Source organism: Haliaeetus albicilla, chromosome 10 (assembly GCF_947461875.1).
Source record: "Haliaeetus albicilla chromosome 10, bHalAlb1.1, whole genome shotgun sequence".
In the NCBI taxonomy this organism is placed as follows: domain Eukaryota; kingdom Metazoa; phylum Chordata; class Aves; order Accipitriformes; family Accipitridae; genus Haliaeetus; species Haliaeetus albicilla.
In genome coordinates, this window is record NC_091492.1 from 27901511 (window position 1) to 27922838 (window position 21328).

The following is a 21328-nucleotide window of genomic DNA, read 5'->3' on the forward strand; positions in this document are numbered from 1 at the left end:
GGAAAGTGCAGGCTGGGGCACTGATGGAGTGAAAGGGCCAAACTGATTCTCCCTCATTTCTTTTCAGGGTTTGATGCATTCCAGTGGGCCCGTTGGTCGCCACCGCCAGCTGATACTGGTTCTGGAGGGAGAACTGTACCTCATTCCTTTTGCTCTCCTGAAGGGCAGTTCCTCCAATGAGTACCTCTATGAGCGCTTCAGCCTCATTGCAGTGCCATCCATCCAGTCACTGAATCCCAGCTCCAAGGTCTGACATTGCCTTATAAAACCTCTCTCTCATAGAACCTCTCCTGTGGAGTGCAGGTTCCTATACATGCTAGAAAAGCAGCAGCTCTGTCCTGCTACGCCAGACACAAGAATAGAAACCATAAATGTACCACCCTCCCGAAGCACTCCCAGTTCTAACGAGCACGTTGAGCACCACAGCTGTGAAGTAGATTCTAATGTAGTTCCTGCTGCAAAAAATCACAACCCCAGGCATGCCAGGAAGAACAAGAGGAATGGGTCATTTGGATATCCTCATGTAAAGGATAGCATGTCCTGGGGTGTGGAACTACATGGCAGACTGCAGAAATGTAGGTGTTTGTGATCTATACCGAGCTTCCTTGGCAAGCTGACTGTCCTATCACATTTCTGGTATGTTTACCTTACATTTTAGCTTTCTATGTGGGAAAGGCCACTAATGTCTCATGACACTGAAGCTATAAGGCAAAGCGAATACCACAGGCAAATCCAGCAGAAGTATCTTTGTGCTGATGTTTTCCATCAGCATTTCTAAGGCCCAGGTCTCCAGGGAGAATGCCCCAAGTCACATCTGTTCTTGCTGCGTGTCTTGGCTTGCACTGGGTTAAATGCACTCACTGGAACAGCAAAAGGCTCTGAACCTTGTCAGCATTACTGCCGTGGGAATGAGGCTTTTCTGTTCAGTATCAGGCCCCAGTAATCAGTTGCATGCAGCACCATGCTCCTGGCAGCGGTGATACTGATCGTTGAAATACAGGTGTGAGAAACCGGTTAGTGAGTGATTATAGTCTTCCTATAAGGTGGGAAGCTGGGATCTTCTTTTTGCTTTTAGCTCTGCTACAGCCCTCAAAGGGACCTGGGCTGTCCGTTGCTTTCTGTTCTTACTATCTGTTCACCCAAGATGTGGGGATAGAAATCATGACTGGACTCAAGTGGAGATGTTCCTTGGTATAATTAAATGGAAGAAACTAAAGAAATGCAAAGTTTTTTTGTAATTATGACAACCAGATTTCTGTTTAGAGCCAAAGAGACAGGATATTTTATTACCAGCACCATAACAAACAGATCTTTGAACCCCATTTTCTCTTTCTCTTTTTCTCTGTAGTCCCATGTGAGGAAGAATACTCCTACTTACTCCAGTTCTACCTCAATGGCAGCTGTCATAGGAAATCCCAAGCTCCCTTCAGCAGTTATGGACAGGTGGCTATGGGGACCTATGCCCTCTGCAGAAGAGGAAGCATATATGGTATCTGAGTTACTTGGTTGCCAGCCCTTAGTTAGCAGTGCAGCAACAAAAGAGAGGGTCATGAGCGCCCTCACTCAGGCAGAATGTGTCCATTTTGCAACCCATGTCTCCTGGAAACTGGCTGCTTTGGTCCTGACACCCAACACTGACAGCAATCCAGCCAGCAGCAAGAGTTCTTTTGGGAACCCCTACACAATCCCAGAATCCCTTCGGATGCAGGATGATGCCAGTGATGTGGAGAGCATCTCAGACTGCCCTCCTCTTCAGGAGTTTCTGCTTACAGCAGCTGATGTTCTGGATCTACGGCTTCCTGTCAAATTAGTGGTTCTTGGCTCTTACCAAGAATCCAACAGCAAAGTCACTGCTGATGGAGTCATTGGCTTGACAAGAGCATTCCTGGCTGCTGGGGCTCAGTGTGTCCTAGTGTCACTCTGGCCTGTTCCTGTGGCTGCTTCCAAAATGTTTGTGCATGCCTTCTATTCCTCCCTCTTAAATGGGATGAAAGCCAGTGCAGCCCTTGGAGAAGCGATGAAAACTGTACAGAGCAGCAAGCAGTTCTCCCATCCATCCAACTGGGCAGGTAGGAAGAATCTGCTTTTTGACAAACAAGACGGGATTTCTACAAAGCACTGCTATGCCAAGTTGAGTTAAGCAAGGAGCAGTGCTAGCAGGTAGTTAGGAGTAGCATGTGCCCTGTGGTCTTGCGGGATTCAGCCCCTGTGTTTCAGACCCTGATTCAGCTGGGTGTGACTGAATGTCAGTGTCATGGAAAACATAAGTATTTCACTGTGTATAGTAAGTGGGTTATGAATTTGATAGAATATAAAGCAATTGTGAGGTGAAGTGTGTTTCATTACAGTGGTTTCATGACTGGAAAGAAAAAAGGTGCAGTACAATAACTCGTTCCCTATGTTTGAAGTCTGTAGGGTGACATTTCTTGTGTACTTGAGACGGAGCTAGCTGGAGCAAATTGACGGAACCTTCTCACTGAGAATTTAGTGAAACTCTAATAGGGAGGCAAGAGTAGTACTTCTGCAGCAGCAACCAGTAGCTATGATTTCTGTGACGTAAGCCTTGTAGTGCGTACTCCTTTGGTCCTCTTAGGAGAAAGGTTTCCCTTGCTTCCACTGGAAATTTCTCAGCAGTGTAAGCCCTGTGGTGGAGTGCTGGTGCTTGCTCCCTTTCAATTAGATAAGTGAGTTGAGATTCAGAAAGACAGTGTCTTGGAGTTCAACAGTGTTGTTACAGGGATATGTACAAATAACATGCCTTTTTTTTTTCCCCACACAAGTCCTGGTTTTTGAAAGCTGCAGGCATTCCCCAAATGGATTTTTTTGCACAGGCACCAGTACCGTGTTTTTTAGATCAGGTAACTCTTGTGAGTATGGCTCTGATGTAAACTGTATGTAGCTGGAGGAGCAGGAAACCCACTAGAGCTTGTTAAAATGAGCACTTGGAGTTAGTCTTACTGATCACGTTTCAGGCACATTGAGTCCAACGTTAGGACATGATTCAGGCAATACCAGATGGGAGCTGAGTTTAGGTTACAGTCCACAGTTCAGTTTATATTTTATTTCCCTTCCAAGATTTTTCTGTCTCAAAAGGAAAGAGCATTTTAAAAAAAAAAAAAAAAGTGACCACTTCCTAGGCAAAACAAAATGATTGTGGACATGGGTGCTTGGCATCACCACCAGTTAGAGGCTTCCAGCTACTCAGGCTGTCTTAGTACTGCCCCTTCCATGGTATGTAAGCAAGTTCATAACACACAATCCCTGACTTTCACCTTTGACTCTTGATGGTGAGTCTTGGCTAGAGCACCAGAATGAGGATGGGTGGCTGCATACCTCACTGCAATGGATGAGAAGGGGCAGACAGAGCTCCTTGTGCTGACATTTGGAGAATCTATCATTTAGATGGTGCATAAGCCAAGACAGGTTTCTGACTGAGACAGGGAAAGCTCTCAGTTTTCCGAGTTCTGTTTCTGCAAGCACTGTTTAGCATCTATTGATTTCCACTGCTGTGAAGGAGACATGGAGCATGCTAGGACAAGTTTAGCTGCAATACAGTGTTTTTCCGCTTGCTTGAACAGGAAAACACTGTTGTTTTAATAGAGGAGGACAGTAAGAAGCATCTAGAAGCTCTCTGGAGGTTCAGTCTGTGTGACTGGGCAGGGAGTGGGCAGCTGCTCTGGGGAAAGAATATCACGCTGCAGGGTGCAGTAAACCATCATTCCATTAGTCTGAGAGGGCAGAGGATATCTGCTTCTGTTTTGAACATTTTCTATAATAAAAGGAGATTAAGTGTCTCTTATTCTGAATCCTGCAGGCTTTGTGCTTATTGGGAGTGACATGAAGCTGAACAGCCCTTCTTCGCTGGTAGGACAGGCCCTGACTGAGATTCTGCAGCACCCTGAAAGGGCACGAGATGCTCTGCGTGTCCTGCTACATCTGGTAAGAGAAGGGAAACACTACCGCACCCAGCAGGCACAGGGAGGGGCATTGCAGCCCATGTAGTTGTGAGATAGTTACCTGTGCGTATGCATCTGTAAATGATGAATGGGAAGAGAAACACCCTGATGTGTAGCCAGTCCTGCTTGAATATATACCTTCAACCCTTCTCCCTTGCCATAAGGTAGTCTCTTGTGAAAACTCTGTGTCAGTGTGAAAAGACTGAGACACCTGACGAACTGTCCAGAGCAAAAAGAGGCAAAGTAAGCGACATCTTACATTGTACTGTGACAAAATCCTCCCCAGACCCATCTGGTTTGTATTAGCTGTTCGATGGGGTCTCTGCTTTAAAAATGAGATAATCATTGGGGTTAATTGTTTCTACAAGAAAATGGCTATAAACATTGCAGTCATGGAGATGCAGAGCACAGTGACTGCTATCTCTTTGCATACTTGGAAGATAGGAGGCACTTTTGTCCCCATATGTGCCGGCAGCCTGTTGTGGGGAGCAGCAGGACTGAGGCCAAACTGCCAGCTGGCTAGAATAATCTCTCATGACTTCTAATACTTGTCTTTCCAATGTGTCTTCTGTGGTTCCACAGGAATGTGGAGTATCCATAGGATGATGGAAACCTGTGAATATTGCTAGTCATCCCAATTGCTGGGGTTTGTGGACACACGTCTCTCTTTACTGTTTACCATATAGCTGCAGACTCTTGCCTGGTAATAAGCAGTGTACGTGAGAGACTGGAACCTGAACATGAGTCATCTTTTGGGGAGAAATGCAGCTGCCAGGCTTAAAGGAAACTATCACAATCAAACTGGTACTTAGTTTCCTGTGGCATTACTTTCCCCAGCATCCCAGAGAATATTGATATTCATCATAGTGATTTTACAGCTGTGAGTGCTGAGTTACTAGAGCCTCTGTTTTCAAGGGCACTAACATTCTTCTGTGTAAGACTGGCCAAGTTCAACACTGGGTTTGCTGTCTCTTGACCTGCTGTTCCTGCCTCTTCACTGTGTTAAAAGAGACAGTTAGTAAAAATCTCTTATAAAATAAGCTAATGCTGTATTTTCCCCAAAGGTGGAGAAATCGTTGCAGCGAATCCAGAATGGGCAACACAACTCCATGTATACCTCCCAACAAAGTGTGGAGAATAAAGTTGGTGGCATTCCAGGCTGGCAGGCACTACTCACTGCGGTAGGATTTCGCTTGGACCCTCCAGCCAGTGGCCTCCCAGCAGCCGTGTTCTTCCCAACCTCTGACCCTGGTGACCGGCTACAGCAGTGCAGCACCACCATACAGTCCCTCCTAGGTAAGAAGCAGGCCAGCTATGGGCTCTGTCCAAACAGACATCAACCTTTCCCTGCCTTTCTTTGATGCAAGCCTGTAAAACAGTGATGTTTTACATCAGTGAAATAAAAGTATTTAACAGGGTAGAAGTTCTAGAAGTAAATGTTTACTGAAAATTTTGTCATAGGTGGGAATCATTTACTACTAGGTCCAGTATCTGAGAAGCATGATTTGACTATTCCTTTCTCCCAGCTCTTAGTCAGAAAATGCATAATCAGATGCAAAGTGGGAAAACCTTTTGCTTTCTGGAAATTGCTGCTGTGTCCAGAACTGTTCAGTGATGCGGAGGAGAGGTTTTAGGAATTGTCCAAGTTGGTGTTCTGTTCAGATTGTTGCATTTCTAGCAGTCAAGAAACAGATACTGTACAATCCCTGTTTCTGCTGATGTTTTTCAGGTTTGCCTAACCCTGCACTTCAGGCACTTTGTAAACTTATCACAGCTTCAGAAACAGGAGAACAGCTTATCAACAGGGTGAGTTGGGAGGTTTTCCTCCAGTACCAGTTTCCAAAAGGTTCTTCCCCGGTCAGTAAATTCAGAAATGCACAGAATGGTTTATGCCCTGGTTTATCAACCCAGAGCTTGCTAGGAGACTTGCGCTTTGAAATTCCAAACTTGCCTGTTTGTGTGAATGAAAGTGTGTGTCCAGAAGAGAAGAATGCAGGTATGTTGCTGGGCTGCATGGCCTTGGGTCTCTCTGTTCAGTGACATAAGTGAAAACATGATACCTACTGCAGTGAAGGGGAAGGAAAATATGGGAAATGAGTGGCAGAACCACTAATCGCTATTTGGCCATCCTGTCTAGGGCCTGTGTTGGCTGGTCTTTGTCCACTGTAATTACAAAAGTCTCAAGGTATAGCTGACTTTGGACAATGCAAGATCTGTCAGAAGACTTACTGAGCCTGTGCTTCTCGTGGTGTGCATGCTCATAGCTCTGCTGAAAGGATTCACAGTCTTTAAGAGACAGGCAGTGCCACCTGTGGCTAAGGGACTCCTCCTCCCTGCTCCCCCCAATCTCCTTCATGTTCCTCTGCCTCCCCAGTCTTTCTAGCATGCCTAGCCTAACCTAACCTTTCTCTGTGCCACCAGCCTGGCTGGCTTTCCATTACACGTTTGTTACTGTCTTGATTGCTCCTCTAATGAGGTTTATCTTGATCATTTGCCTGCTTTAGTAAATTAACACACTGCACATAGTGAATGGGCGTATAGCTCACTTTCTTTTCCCCTTTCCCCATGCAAAAGTGTTCTAGGGAAGTACCATGGTGGGTAGCTGGGATTATCTCTGTGTAGCTTCAGAGGACTCCCCTTCATTCTGTCGTGTTGAGTCTCTCTGCACAAAATGCAAAATAAGAGCCCCAGCTTTCTGTCACCCACTAGGAAGTCTGCTTTGTCAATCCATTAGACTGAGTCTGCTTCAAGGAAAGGGTTTCTTGTTATGATCTACAGTAGCACATGAGATATTTCTAATGGCTTGTCCTTTATGGCATTTTGCTTTCTTGCTTTGGCTCTTTTATCAGAGCCTGAGACTTGTGTGGCTGAATAGCGGGTATTTTTCCCTCATTGCCGCCAGAGGGAGGCCTGGAGTCGAAGGGATGTGATTAGTAGAAGACACTATTTCGATAGATCGGAATGTGTTACAGTGTCCATAAGATTACTTCACGATTGTCTTCTTGCCTCAGATAACTAAATCACCCAAGGAAAAACATTCAGGTGGCTATACACAACTAACAAAAGATGCACTTGCCATTTCCTCAGCTGCCCCATGCAATAAATATTGGCAGAGGTATTGCATTGTTTTTCAAATGTTCTTCTGTAGCCCAAACCCTGGGCAGAATTTCCTTTTGCACAAGAGTCCATCCAGTTACAAGTTAGGGTTTTTCAATGTAGCTCTCCCTTCCTCTGCGGTTACTTGCTTTTTTCCCCTCCTTCCTCTCAGCAGTTCAGTTGGTGACCAGCTAAGGCTCTGCCTGTCCCAAAGGAGAGAATACTTTGTTCAAAACTGAAGTGTAATGACGGTTATCGCTTACTGTCTTTCCTGTATGGGTGATAGGTGTCATAAGGGAGCAGGTGCTCTTGGCATTAGTGAAGCAGCAAGGCAGGGAGCCTGATCTTTTGCTCTGGATAGAAAATGCTTATTTTTAGTGCAAAACAGAAGGCAGGAACCACAAAAGAGAGAGCTTCAGTACTAGCACATGTGCAAGGAAAAGTTAGGGATTGCTGACTGCATTAAGTGCCAATAATGTATCCCAGAGAAAACAAGAGAAGGGCTTGTTTTATGTTCAGCCTTCTGCCAGAACGTGGGTTGGCCTGAGTATCTGCCTGCTCAGTGTCTGAGTTGATTGTAATGAGCTGGGCACTCCCAGATTCCAGCTGCCTGTTCCCACGCTGTTGGACTCTTGATTCACAGCTCAAGCCATTTCTATTGCTTCCTTCTTTCTCTGGATGGAGCATCTTGCAGTCAGGATGCTGGTTTGCATGTGGATGTGTCACTGCAGGGTTCCCGATCACAGGCATTTTGTAGCACAGAATAACCTGTGTTCTTTCTTTCTTTTCTCCTCTCTTTTCCTTTCTGGTTATCTGCTGCCCGAAGGCTGTTAAAAATATGGTGGGAATGGTGAGTATTACATGCACTGGGGAATGACACTGCTGTGCAGGCTAAAATGCCTTGGTCGCTGCAGACCCATTTCCCTGTGCTGCATAGTGTCTTCAACCCGCTTTCAGGCCTGGAATTTGCTCCATAGTGCTACTGTGGAAAAAAGACTGTGTAAGCTTTTGTGGGTTGTAAGAGATGGGTGGTCCTGAGGTTAGCTGGTCCGTGATTAATGACTTTCCATCTTTCCTGCCCTGGCTATGTTTTTGAATTACATGGGATCCTGGCACCTTAATTTGTGTCAGATCTTCATAAACACATTTTTTCTCTATTTTGCTACTCCTGTCCCTTGGGCACAGTTGAGAAACTTCTTTCCTGGAGGCCATGGAGGTGTTAGGAAAGTCTTCTATGGTTTCATATGACTTGTTTTACCCAGTTAAATGCTGCAAATGAGTTTCTTGGGATTTGCATAAGGAGTATGGGTCATATTTCTGTGAGCAGCCCCAAAGTATCTCTTTTCTTTTCTTTCACTTCACAGATTTTCCTGCTGTACTTCCTTCTTGCTCAATTTCCACTGGCCACATCCCCCAACCCTCACCCCTGTTCTGTCCCTACCTTTGCTGCTGTTCAAGTTTGTCCATTATTGCTGTCCCTGGACTGTCCCTCTGCCCAGACCTTTTCGTCTCACTGTTCTGTTCAGGAGCAGCAGCTGAATATATGGGAGTACAGGGAAAGGGGTGTGTGCAGTGCATTTCCTTAGCTTTGACTGTCAGAAAAGCTGTGATTTGTAAGGAATGGCTAATGTTTGTATTATTATCTTCAGCTGCATCAAGTCCTGGTTCAACTTCAGGCAGGTGAGAAGGAGCAAGATTTCTCTTCTGCACCAATCCAGGTTTCCATCAGTGTCCAACTCTGGAGGCTACCTGGCTGTCATGAGTTTCTGGCAGCTCTAGGTAGGAAAACACTTATTTCCATTGTCTTTCTAAAACTATTGTTGGTGTCTTATATGGTGGCTTGAAGTAGTGTCAGTTTGGACACTCAGCTGGAGTGATTTGTTCATGTGTATGTGTTCAGAGTCCAGCACCATAAAGCTCCCAAGACCTGCTGGAGAAGGCGTACTAAATACTAATAAAAACAAACCCACAAACTGTACATTGTAGGTGAAGAGTCATCATTCCAGGATGCTGCAGGACCTCATATATCTTTGTTCTGTTTGTGTTACAAATGAGATCACCCTTGTTTAAGACATTGGATCTTTCAATGAGTTATGATTTTCTGCTCCATATTCCACTACAGGTTTTGACCTTTGTGAAGTTGGCCAAGAAGAGGTGATTCTGAAAACTGGGAAACAAGCTAATAGGAGGACCATGCACTTTGCTCTACAATCCTTGCTGGCACTTTTTGGTAAAGCTACTTAGAGTAGTTTTTGCTCCTGTATCATCTGATGACTTGATCAGAATGGCTTCTATTGAAATCTCGCACTCTTACCTTTTGCAGAGATCGTACATACGTCATCACACGTGTCATACAGACCATACATCCTGCTACAGATGCAGCAAATGTTATTTTTATATGGGAAACAAACACTAAGACTTGGCTGAGGCCAAAGCTGGGAATAGAGTCCAGCAACTAGAGGATGTATGACTCACTCTTGGTTTTGAGATATTAAATGATAATGAATTGACAAGTTTCCCCTGGGATACCTGGACTGAGGTTCCTGCCTGTGCGTTTCCTGGGCTGTGCACATTTTTTTTTTTCTCCTCACCTAAGTAGTAGTTGGGATTTTTTGAAGTAGCATAGAGTCTGAATGCCTGTTTTGTAGCATTTCCTCTTAATTCTGATAGAACATTACCTGGTTTTGTTTGATTTTACTATGTATCTAAGGGCATGTTTGTACTTTTTTTTTTCTTTTTTAGATTCTACAGAGCTGCCTAAGCGCCTTAGCCTGGACAGTTCCTCATCACTAGAGTCACTGGCTTCTGCTCAGTCTATTTCCAACCCTGTACCCCAGTATCAAAACCCTCCGTTCTCTCCTACTTGTCCAGACAGCATTGCATCAGATGCCATTTCTGTGTATAGCCTGAGCTCCATTGCTTCTTCCATGAGTTTTGTTTCCAAGCCAGAGAGCATGACAGATGGTGTGGCACACAGAGGACGCCAGGACTATGAGAGGCCCAAGAACATCTATCCGCATAGGTCTGCAGTACAGACCCAGTTGTCACTGCAAACCAGCACTGTAGCCAGCAAAGATGAGGAAGAGTATGAAGGTTTTTCTATAATCAGCAATGAGCCTTTGGCCAATTACCAAGAAAACATAAAACCAGGATTTTCCCCTGATAACAAACAGCCCAAAACTGGTCAGACTGGAGGCATTAAAGAGTCTGTCAACTCCAAAGGGAGCATAAGTACCCCAAATTCTCCTGTTAAAATGACTCTCATTCCCAGTCCAAATTCACCTTTCCAGAAAGTTGGGAAACTTGCAAGTTCTGATACTGGGGAATCTGACCAGTCTAGCACTGAGACTGACAGCACTGTCAAATCCCAGGAGGACAGTAATCCAAAGCTTGATCCACAAGAGTTGGCCCAAAAAATTCTGGAGGAAACTCAGAGTCACCTCATTGCTGTTGAACGTCTTCAGAGAAGCAGCAGCCAAATAAGCAAGAGCAACAATTCAGATGATGGGGCTTCCACCCCAGCAGGTGTGTCTGCATTCAGATCTTCAGAGACCAGTGCATTCAGTCGGCCAATCAGCTCTAGTCAGAAGAATCAGTCTTCACCTCTTGCAATTAAACCAAAGCCTCCAACAAGGAGTTCATCCCTTCAGAAAGTGAGTTCTGGCTATAACAGCCCTACAACATTGGAGATGTCAAACAAAGGTGGCACAGGCCAATATAGTGGGCAGCCATCTCCAAGTTGTGATTCACATGGGTCCTTAACTGAGCAGCCTCACTTCAAACTCAAGTACCCCAGCTCTCCCTACAGTGCTCATATTTCTAAATCGCCCAGAAATATCTCTCCAAGCTCAGGGCATCAGTCTCCTGGTGGCAGCACTCCATCTCCTGCCCTTTCTTATTCCTCAGCTGGTTCTGCTCGCTCAAGTCCAGCTGATGCCCCAGACATAGACAAATTAAAAATGGCTGCCATTGATGAAAAAGTGCAAGCAATTCACAACTTAAAGATGTTCTGGCAAAGCACTCCCCATCACTCCACTGGCCCAATAAAGATTCTCCGAGGAGCTCCTGGAACAATGACTTCTAAGAAAGATGTCCTCAGCTTGCTTAATTTATCTCCACGGCACAGCAAAGAAGAAAGTGCAGATAAGCTGGAATTAAAGGACCTGTCTATTGAGCAACACCTTGCTTCTCCACAAAAGAACCCTCCAAACGGACACAGGCGCCCTGAAACTACAAATGCAGTGACATCAACTCATTCTCCACCTTCCAGTAGCACACCAGGAACCACACGCCCCTTGAGGCTGCCATCTGGGAATGGTTATAAATTTTTGTCACCGGGAAGATTTTTTCCTTCCTCCAAATGTTGAAATGTCTTGGGTACCAGCTGATGACTTACAATCTTGTTGAAGTATTTGCTTTTGCCCACTTGCCTTTATCAATACGGACCTATTATCTAAGAAGCCGTGGTTGTACCCACAGTTGGCAATGCACAGGAATGTGACGGATTGGGCCTGTCTGTCACTGCGTAGGAACATGGGCCTTACACAGATGGGTTTTAGTTTCCCTTATCAGGACCTTGGCCAGATTCACTTGATAACAGGTTCTATGTAGTGTTCAGTATTTGCAGCAACAGGTCCAATGAATCTAGTTGTCTGTTCATAAAATACTAGCTTTTAAACCACCTACTTGTATTTCTTAACCTAACAGGAGGTTTTACAGCTGGCTTTTTATTCAGAAATTAGACATATCAGGGATTCGAGAGGGAAGTGAGAGGAGGCAGAACTTTCATATATACTGCAAAGAAGTATGCATAAGTTTCTGCCTGGAGAGGTACAAGCCATTTATTTGATTGCTTTCAAAGGCTGACAGAGAGGACAAGATAACATACCTCTAGATATCTCTGCCAAGTTAGCCAAACACAAGAAATTGCTGGCAATAAAACTCCATACCAGCATGATACTGGCAGTTCTCTTGCATCATTTAGAGTCCAGTGAAACAATGACGAGAGGACAGGGGTGCCCCATTCTAAAACCTGCATCTTGAGTAACTCTTTTCTGGAGGGATACCTTTCAGGTGATGTTTTGCTGGTTGGTCTGCTCAAAAAGAATGGTTGGGGCATAACAAGCAAGGTGAGCGTCAGCATGAGGTAGTGAACGAGTGTCAGAGAGCCAAGTTCTTGTTTTGTTGAATGCTCTGATCTTTCTGGCACACAGTATTATGAAGGTGAAATTTTCATCTTGGCGAGTATTTGGGCAGCACAGATGTCTTCTGTCTGCTAAGTGTGCACAGAAAAGGGGTTACAGACACTGAAACTCAGAACATTATTTTACAGTTCCACAGTAGGCAGGAATGTGACTTCAGTGTATGTGGTTTAGAAATCACCTGACCAAATAAATCCTTCACTGATCCTGCCAAATCATTCCACACAGCTCATCACGGGCAGGTCTGCAAACCTCTCCCGTGCAGTGGAAGCAAGTTTCTTTTGGAGCAAGTATACCAGGCTAAGCAGATGTCAGTGCAGTCAGAGCACGTACATGAGGCAACAAGCAGAGTGGCTGTGTGCAGAACCTATGCGCCCTCTGATTCATGGAGAAAAGAACAAAGAGCACCCCTGGGGTGATGTGTAAAGTAAGCTTTCCTAGTCTAGATGGTCTTCAGGTGTTACGGATCAAGTTGAAGATTATTTCTTTTAAGCAGCTATTGAATGCAGTGATGTAATCAGAATCAAAATGGTAATTTACATGCACTGAAAACTGTGGGCATGTGGTAGCATTAACTTGGCCACACAGCACACTGAGATCCAAGCAAAGTATTTCACAGGCCATGTGCTATGAAGTCGGAGCACTGGATCACCAAGGCTATTGGTTTCTATTCTGCACTCCCAAAATCTGCTGAGTGACTGAAGGCTAATTAATCACTTCACCTCTCCGTGCCTCGTCTTCCCTTTCTATCTAAATGGGGATAGTAATACTTACCTACCTACCTCACAGAGGTGTTGTGAGGCTTAATTAATTAGGCCCTGAGTTTTAGCTGGATCTTAAGTCGACTTCCAGTCTTGCAACTGACTACCTGAATGGTGAGTGCAGTCAGCTCTGTAAACGTATTAGGGGCACATTGCTGATGCAGGTAATTGTTGCACTTATCATGTCTGGATGCTCTTCATGAAAATACAGATCTGATCATTTGTGATTTTCTTAGGGATCTTGGAGGAAAAGCATGATAGCAGGACAGAGGATTCAATTCTGATACCGGAATATAAAATTACTTAGGCTCAGCTTACTCATGGTGCATATATCAAATGCTTGCTTTGAGTATACTCTAGAATCCACTGGTTTGGGGAGAATGTTTTCCTTTTTGCCATTACAAGAAATTAACACAAGCACTAAAGGCAAAGAATAATAGGGCTGTGTTGTTACAGTCAGCTAACAAGGGATGGATGACCACAAAAGTTTCGGTGCAGAAAGACAAAAAGAGTAGTTACTCATCTACTCATATTATGCAATGTAGCAAAACAGTTGAGTAAATCTGTTCAACTGATATGACGCAAGTTATTTGTCTGCACATTACATCGTTCTGTGATGGTTTGGTGCTAGATACCATCTTCTCGTCATTCGGCAGGAAAAATTAGAACAGTGGGCCAAAATGAATCAGTACAGCGTCTACCCATCATGTAGACGGTGATATTGCTGATCATGCAACTTGCTGTGGTCACAAGACTGCTGAGAGACTTCATGTGACCTACTCTGTTTCTAACCAGCATAACTGTTTTAAAACGACATCCCAGGAACATCCAGGATGGAAGTGGGCAGCTTTTTGTTTATAGCAACAGCAAATACTCCCTGTAGTGCTGCATAACATACCAGAAATAAGCCTCTTTACTTGTAGTTTACTTCCATAACTAAAGGATCTTTTAATCTGTAGAAATTATATATTGCCATTCTGGTACAACCCATTTTCATGCTGCCAGTAGGTTTCATGCTGGCTAAAGTTTTCAGAAAGAGCTAAATTGGGGCCGGGGGCGGGCGGGGGGGGCATGTCTGGTTCTTCTGTTGTTTTTTTAAGGAGGGGGGAGCATTAGAAACAGGGAAGGGTTCAGATGTAGAGGAAGTTAAGTATTTGGGAAATTGGTGTTGTATAAATATGGAAGGTGAGTGTCACTAGAACAAGTCCTTTGGGAAATGTGTTTCCATTGACTTGACACAGGGCACTTCCATTGGCTTAATGCAAGCCATGAAGATGCATGCTTACTCATGGTTGGGAGACACTTCACACACCTTGTGCCTCACTCCTCCACCCCCTGAATGAGAAAAAACCCCTTTGTGAGAAAAAAGTTTTATCAGGTTTGCCCAATATGTGGAGAAATTCAGGAAATGAAAATAACATGTTCTCCGTTTGATATTAGAATTCCTTCTGTGGAGTTTAAATGCATTTGTCGTTGTTGTATTTGTGCATGGTACAAGTGACAACACTGCTTAATACAGTGAGCAATAAGAATTAGGTATTATCCACTTTCACATTAAACCTGCCACATGCAGCCATTCCCCAAGGCCATAGAATGTATTTTAGTTTGGTTTTACCCAGTATGTTTTACTGTGTGAGATTACAGATTTTTTTTATTGACTGTCTTTAGCTCCAACTAAATGGGAACAGTAAACAATCTCTCTGATCAAAATCCAGTTTAACTTGATTTTGTTGGTTAGCCTGTACTCTGGCCTGGTACTGATTTTCCATCTTTTTAATCATACCTTACTTAAACAAGGAAAAAGCATTGAAGGGGTGCTACACCCACGTACGTCACTCTAGGCCATATTTCCTTTCATTAGGTCAAACTCATTCTGTGAACATCTCTTTCAAGTTGCAGAATAGGTCCGGGTGCACAGAAATATCTGTGAATCTGTAAGAAACACCTGTAGTTTCAGGCTAGGTGGTAATAATGGATTTGAGCAGTTTCGGGTTCATTGCATTGCCGTGCTGTCCAGAAAGGCTGCAAATGTGCATGGAAAACTTGGCCCCTCAGTTGCAGAACTCCTTCAAAAGAGCGTTGAAGATGGTAACTCAGAGAGGACTGTCAGCAAAGACTCTTCCAAGCAGCAGCCCTTTAGCGCTTGCTCTCCTTGTATGCAGTGTTAGCCATGTTTGGCCTATAAGGACTTTCTTTGTAAATTAAAACTCTGTTTCCAGACAGCATTAAACTTTTTATACTATGAAATTTACCATGTAAAAAGATTTTCATATTTTTATTGAAATTGCTAAGGCATTTGGCCTTCTTTCTTTGTGATTTCAGTGTCTATTAAAGCATGAGTTCTATCAGTACTTTAGTCTCTTGGTCTAGGGTGATGTTGGGAAAGAATATGTTAGCACACTGCTCTCTGTCCTGACACCCAACTGGTTTCTAGTTGTTCCTCTAGCCTGCTCCCAAGAAGCAAAGAAGTCACGCATAAATCTGCATTCTGTGGCAAAGTATGACTAATGTACAGCAGCTGTCCTCAGCTTTCCCTGTGGAAGTGAGGGGTCATCAAGAACTTCCTCCTCTTTCTGTGGCAGAAGGTAGTGTTCCTGTTACAAAGGATGATTGGAAATTGCTTTTCCTTTTCCTAGCAGGTGGTGGAAGCGTCAATATTTGCTCGGTATCAGTCTCGTTGTAGTCGGCAGCAAAAGGACACATAGGGTTGGAAGGAGCTTGAAGGATTGCCCAGTCCCATCCCTCCACTATGGAAGAACCAAGTGCTGAAGGTATGATATGTTTTCCCCATACTGATGCCAGTTGGAACTTGCTGACTTAAATCTTCCTTCTGCCCCCATGTGAAAGGTGCCCTTGCCCTTAGAGGAAGTGTTAGTGACCAGATAAAACTAAACAGAATTTGACTTTTTTTTATGGTGTCGGAAGTTTCCATTGATGACAGTCTCCCACTTGTGTCAATGTAGCCTCTGGCCATGTTGACATAACACGCAAACCATATCCTTGGTCATGACACAGCAAGGTCTTACTGGCCTACAGTCTCCAGCCTCCCAGTCTTTGATATGCTGCGAATGAGGTGATCTGAACCACATAAATCACTGCAATTTCTCTGGCATTAACTCTTCTGTAAGGGACCTTTCCTGGCATGCATCTGAAATAGCTGATTCTCTGTATGTGAAAGCATGGATAGTGCAGCCCCCCAGCAAAGGTTTTATACGTGGCTGCCTCAGCTTAGTCATGCCCTTATGATTACCTACAGCCTGGTGACACATCCAGTGTAAGTCAGTAGGCAGCTGGTGTGGATGCCTTAGCTTCTCCTGTCATTGTTACTAGATAATGTCACTGTATGGCCGAGATGTAAGAAAGTCCTGTTCCTTTCAGAGACATGCTTCTAGAACAGCAAGTGTGGGAAGGTGTCAGTTCAGCACTGCAAAAACAAGAGGGGAGTTGTCTTAAAGCCTGACCTTGAACATTTTTGTATCGAATACTTAATATGCAAATATATATCAGGTACAGGCTGGAGCATTTTGTGAGTGTCAATACGCACATTCTTACTGCATGTTGATGTACACTATCAGTAGCGTATACCTGCATATGCCATTTCCTGCTGATCTTGGCTCCCAGCTGGACACAGCCTTTGCTTCTCACTGAGAATGGCCATTGACTTCTTTGCAGATGCTCCAGCTCTAGTTCTGTTTTATTACTTTCCCCAGATGGCCTCGCTTTCTTGTTATTTTTTAATGTACTCTCCAAAGAGAAGAACTTACTTTTTTTATCCCTGTCAGAAAGAGTACCAGCTGCCTTCTGTTACATGATGACATCATTTACATGTGGTTTTATTGGTAAATGACTGTGGCTGGTATTTCAGTGGACTCCAAGAAAGCTGTTCCACAGGGAACTGCAGCAATTGCCACTTGTACAAACCAGAAGCGTACAGGGGATTGCGCTCTCCTTAGCAAGTCTCTCCCATGTCCTCCTCTGAGAAGCCCTTGGAGAGGGACATTTGTTTTCCAGTGGCTGGCAGCAACCTCTGAGAAATGTCCACCACAAATGTCTTTTCTGCTCTTGGATAGTCCTCAGACTTCCAGTGCTTTGTGGCTGAGAGAGAGCTGGCGGAGGAGCACAGGCATTGCTGTTCCCACATGTGGCCAGAACATGCAGGTATACCTAAAAGATACTCTGAGGTGCAAGGGGAAAAAGGCAAACTCTTTGGGTTACGCATGTGGGCACCCACTGCACAGGAGCTGGCAGATCAGATGGGAGAACTCCAGTTACTTGGAAATGTCAGAGCTGGGGTATGCTGACCTCACCTCCACTGTTCTTGAATCACACAGCAATACAACCTGTGTGCTAAAGTGCACAACTTTGACCTTTTAGCATAAAAGAGAGAGTGTTTAAATATTAAAAAGCATGTTCCCACTTTCAGTTCATTATATGGAAATGTTGGCCACAGTTACAAATCCCTTTCATCACAGAAGGAAGAATGGGGGCCTGGGAACTTGAAGGAAGGGAGTAGTTTTGTTTCAGAGAACCAGTGATGTCTCCTGCCTTGGCAGCACAGCGCTGCAGCTTCTGCCTTCTCACCCTGCTGGCTGGGTGCAGCTAATTGTCCTGCTGCGATCAGTGGGAAGGTGTCAGAGCAAGAGCAAAGCCTGCACTACCGCACAGTGCTGGAGACCAGAAGAGGGTCAGAGGAACTTCAGAAGCAGGCATGTTCCCCGAGGTCCCTTAAAAGTCATGCACAGACCTAGAGCAGTCTCCTAACAACTCTACACAGACACAAAATTAGGGGTAGCACAGCCCTGCCCAGGGACCCAGCTCATGGTGTGACAGACCATGGCCCAGTGACCCTCCAACAGGTCCCCTTGCAGAGTTCCTGAAACAGTGCTCTCGTGTTTTACTGCCACCATCCCACTTCACATGCACGCAAACCTCTGTTGAGGCAGCAGGATGTGTCAGCAGGCTCAACCTCTGACAAAAGCCAGGAGTCACTGATGTGCAACCACACTGGCAATATTAGTTCTTTATGCAGGGCAAGCCGAGGCTGGAGGAATCCCATGAAGAACAGTTTGCTGGGGAGGCATCCCTTCCACAAGCAGAGACTGTAGTGAAACTGTATGGGCTGGTCTGAAGTGGTGTGTCTGTGTGCAGGGTCTGGAATCAGCAGGATGCTGCTACTCGGATGATACTATTGTGTGTGGTATAACCTAGATATAAACAAAGAGAATGAGGGGTTTGGGGAGAGCACACATTGCAGCTGGCTGAGTAAACAAAAGACAAATGTTGCCCATATGGGGAAGGAGTAGCAGCAGGGGACTGCACTCAGCCAGGATTTTGAAAAACCAAATAAAGGAAAACACTGAATGCTTGAGAACTTTGGGAAGCAGACGCTTAAAGCCCCACCACTGTGCCCTGGCACAGCCCTTTGTAATTTCTTTGCCTCATAGACTGAGCCAGTGCAGGCATAAGTCGGAGCGGCAGTTTCCATAGCATCCATCTTTCACATTGCAAGATACTTGAATGAAAATATGTTTTCATAAGGCAGAGCCTATTGGGGGTTTTCTTTAAAGACGCTTACCAGTGGGAAGGTCATTTGGCAACATTTAATTTTCCTGTCTGTGAATTTCTGCTCTCCTTTAGTGGAGTTGATGTGTAAATGCGTCACTAGTTCTAGCTACTGGCAAATGGAACTTGGGGAAGATGGCTTGTCAAAGAAGAGGGTAGGCAAGGATGAGCCTGGAAGTGGGGTCAGTAGTCGCTTCTGGGGCAAAGGATGCAATTCAGAAACATGGGAACACTGGTGTTGTCCTGAGACTGATGCTCAAACAGGAGACCGAAATTCAACAAGGTACAAAAATCTGCCTTAGCCAGTTTTGGACACCAACAGCTACCCAGAATTAAAATGCAGTAGCTACCCATAAATTAAAATTGTGTGGTTTAGGTTCCTGTGGGTTGAGAGCTGACACAAATGTCCATTTAAAAGGATACCCTTCTTTTGTCAGCCGTAGGGCAGCATTATTCACAATGAAAATCTCTGCAAGTGTAAATGCTGTGAACTGTTCCACAGCCAAATATTTTTCCATTTTTTGAGAAGGAATCATTTCCCTCCTGCAGAAACTGCAGGAGGGTGAAACTGCAACTTTGCAGTTTCACCCTCCCCTTTGTCAGATCTTGAAATGTTTTTTTTTTTCTTTCCAGTTTACCTAGTCCTATATTTGTGCGAGCATTTCAAACACAGTAAAGCAAAAGTGGCTAGTCAGCATAGCTATGAAGAAAAATCTGAAAAAAAACCCAGAACGCTAATGCTCACAAACTAGAAAGCAAATAAATATATTTAGAATACATTATTTTAAGTAAATCCTGTAGTTTTACCTGACTTACTATTTTTGGGTGCCCCGAAACAGAAATATTGTTACCCAGCTGCTTTGTTTTCAGGGCATCATTTTGCCACAGGATAAACTTTAGTCACTATGGAAACAACGATAAAGCCGAATACAGCATACAGAAGCAACTTGGGGAAACTTGACCCATGTTGTCCTTCCTATGCCCCATGTTGAAGAGCCGGGTATGTCACAGTGGTTTGGCAGTGGCTTTGAGAGTAAGCAGGGCTGGGTCCTTGTTCCAGGGATAAGGTCTCTCTGCAAGACACAGTCCTGGATTCTCTTAATTCTGCTGTGCTCCAGCTCTGAACAGCTGAGTTACAACCAGTTTTTATCATTTGCTCCTCATTCCAGGTCTCTTAAGCTTCACCATTCATGGAGGTTTATAAAAACCTTCCAGCAGGTTTATCTTCATCACTCACTGGCACCTGTGTTGTCCTCTCTGTCTCCTTCATTTTCCTGTTTTCACTTTGGAATTCAATCCTGTATGTCTCCGTAGTACCTGAGAGACTCCTGTGTAAAGATTTGTTGCTACTAGAGAAATCCCTGTTTGAACACACCAAAGCTCTGCGTATTCCTTTTCGGATTAAATGCCTGGAGTAAAGGTTTAGTTAGCTTGCCTCCCCTCCCCACGAAGTTTTTCTCTTGCCGCCACTCTGCTCTTTGATTGTTGTATTAATAGAAATGTGTTGGATAAAAAGGGAGCTGGGAGATGTGATGCTCTTTCACCATCTAGTGAAAGTGTGTCCCACCCCTCTGACCCCCAGCCAGGTAATCTCCAGCCACATGCCACATGCATAAATTGAGTAGTGTCAGCTGCCTGGTGTAGAGGGACTTGGCACCAGCACCCCCCTGAGATACGAAGGCAGTTTCTCTCCTCAAGGACTAGTGTTACAGGTTCTTTACAGGCTCGAGGAGCTTCACTGGGTATTCTGCTCTTGGGGCTCACTTGAGCCTTCTTTCAGTGCCTCTAAGACTTGTAGGCTCTTTTCATTTTATTTTTAATGAAAGCTGATAGTCTAATGTCACCAGCAGGTTTGTGGGACCAGAGGGTGCAGGTAGGTCTGAGCCTAGTAACGGTTGAGTCTTGTTCTTTGTTGTATGTATGTCAGTTTGGCGATTAATTTCTGGTGACCCTGTTATCTGTGAACTTGATAAAGGATAAAAGAAATTCTCCCACAAGAGGGCAGCACTGGGCACAGCAATTGTGGCTGCTTGTGTTACACCCTTTAATGAAACAGTGAAAGGGTCTTTCCCTTTGTGGAGGCACTAGCACTTCTGTTACTGGTTTACTGTGTTTTCATTTGTGTGGCAAAACAGGGGCAGTCCAGAGGTAACGTAACAGCAATCCGCAAGAAAAGGATTTGGCCTGAAACACACTGCATACAGAAATTTTAGCCCCCCCCCCCGCAAAAGAGAAGAGCTCTGGTAGCGTTGCTGGCCGCGGAGCAACGACAGCGCTGGCAGTGAAACGTGGACGGTGGCGTCGTCAGCTCGGCGACGCCGTCGCGGCGGCGAAGATGCACAGCCTGCGCTGCGGGAGAGCAGGGTCGGGCCCAGCTCCCAGCCGGTTGCCCCCTTTCCCAGGATTTCCCCCGTGCGGGGCGGGGGGGTGGGGGTGGTGAAATGAACCAACGTTTCAGGTTCTCTTTTCCCACCGGCGGGGCTCCTGCGCCGGGAGTCGTGTCGCCTCACCAGGCGCTTCCTTCAGCTGGACAGCGCGGCACAAGCGGCGACGCCTCATCGCAAGGACCGCGGTCGGTTTTCAGCAGAGCGGCGGGGCCGCGACGCCGAGCCCAGCGGGCGCGACCGCGACGGTACCGGCCGCGCGTTTTCCCGGGGCCGCGGGCGGTTACGCGGGGGCGAGCGCGCCAGCCGCCTTCCCAGCGGCGCGGCGCCTCCTCGGACCGCTCCAGCCCCCACACCGGCGGCGCGCC

General features: G+C 45.3%; 1 protein-coding gene across 7 annotated transcripts in view; it reads left to right on the forward strand.

Moving 5' to 3' along the window:
- Nucleotides 1-15365, forward strand: part of TTC28 (tetratricopeptide repeat domain 28) — a 199974-nt gene extending 184609 nt beyond the window's left edge. For 6 of the 7 annotated variants that reach the window (XM_069794498.1, XM_069794500.1, XM_069794501.1 and 3 more), the window contains 9 exons: nucleotides 68-247; nucleotides 1349-2069; nucleotides 3815-3939; nucleotides 5021-5252; nucleotides 5686-5762; nucleotides 7879-7902; nucleotides 8702-8831; nucleotides 9175-9282; nucleotides 9795-15365. In XM_069794498.1, the coding sequence (XP_069650599.1) occupies nucleotides 68-247; nucleotides 1349-2069; nucleotides 3815-3939; nucleotides 5021-5252; nucleotides 5686-5762; nucleotides 7879-7902; nucleotides 8702-8831; nucleotides 9175-9282; nucleotides 9795-11419 (3222 nt within the window). In that variant the 3' untranslated portion in view covers nucleotides 11420-15365. The remainder of the gene's footprint in view (nucleotides 1-67; nucleotides 248-1348; nucleotides 2070-3814; nucleotides 3940-5020; nucleotides 5253-5685; nucleotides 5763-7878; nucleotides 7903-8701; nucleotides 8832-9174; nucleotides 9283-9794) is intronic. The other variant, XM_069794499.1, reaches the window with a different exon arrangement.
- The last annotated feature ends 5963 nt before the right edge of the window (nucleotides 15366-21328 follow it).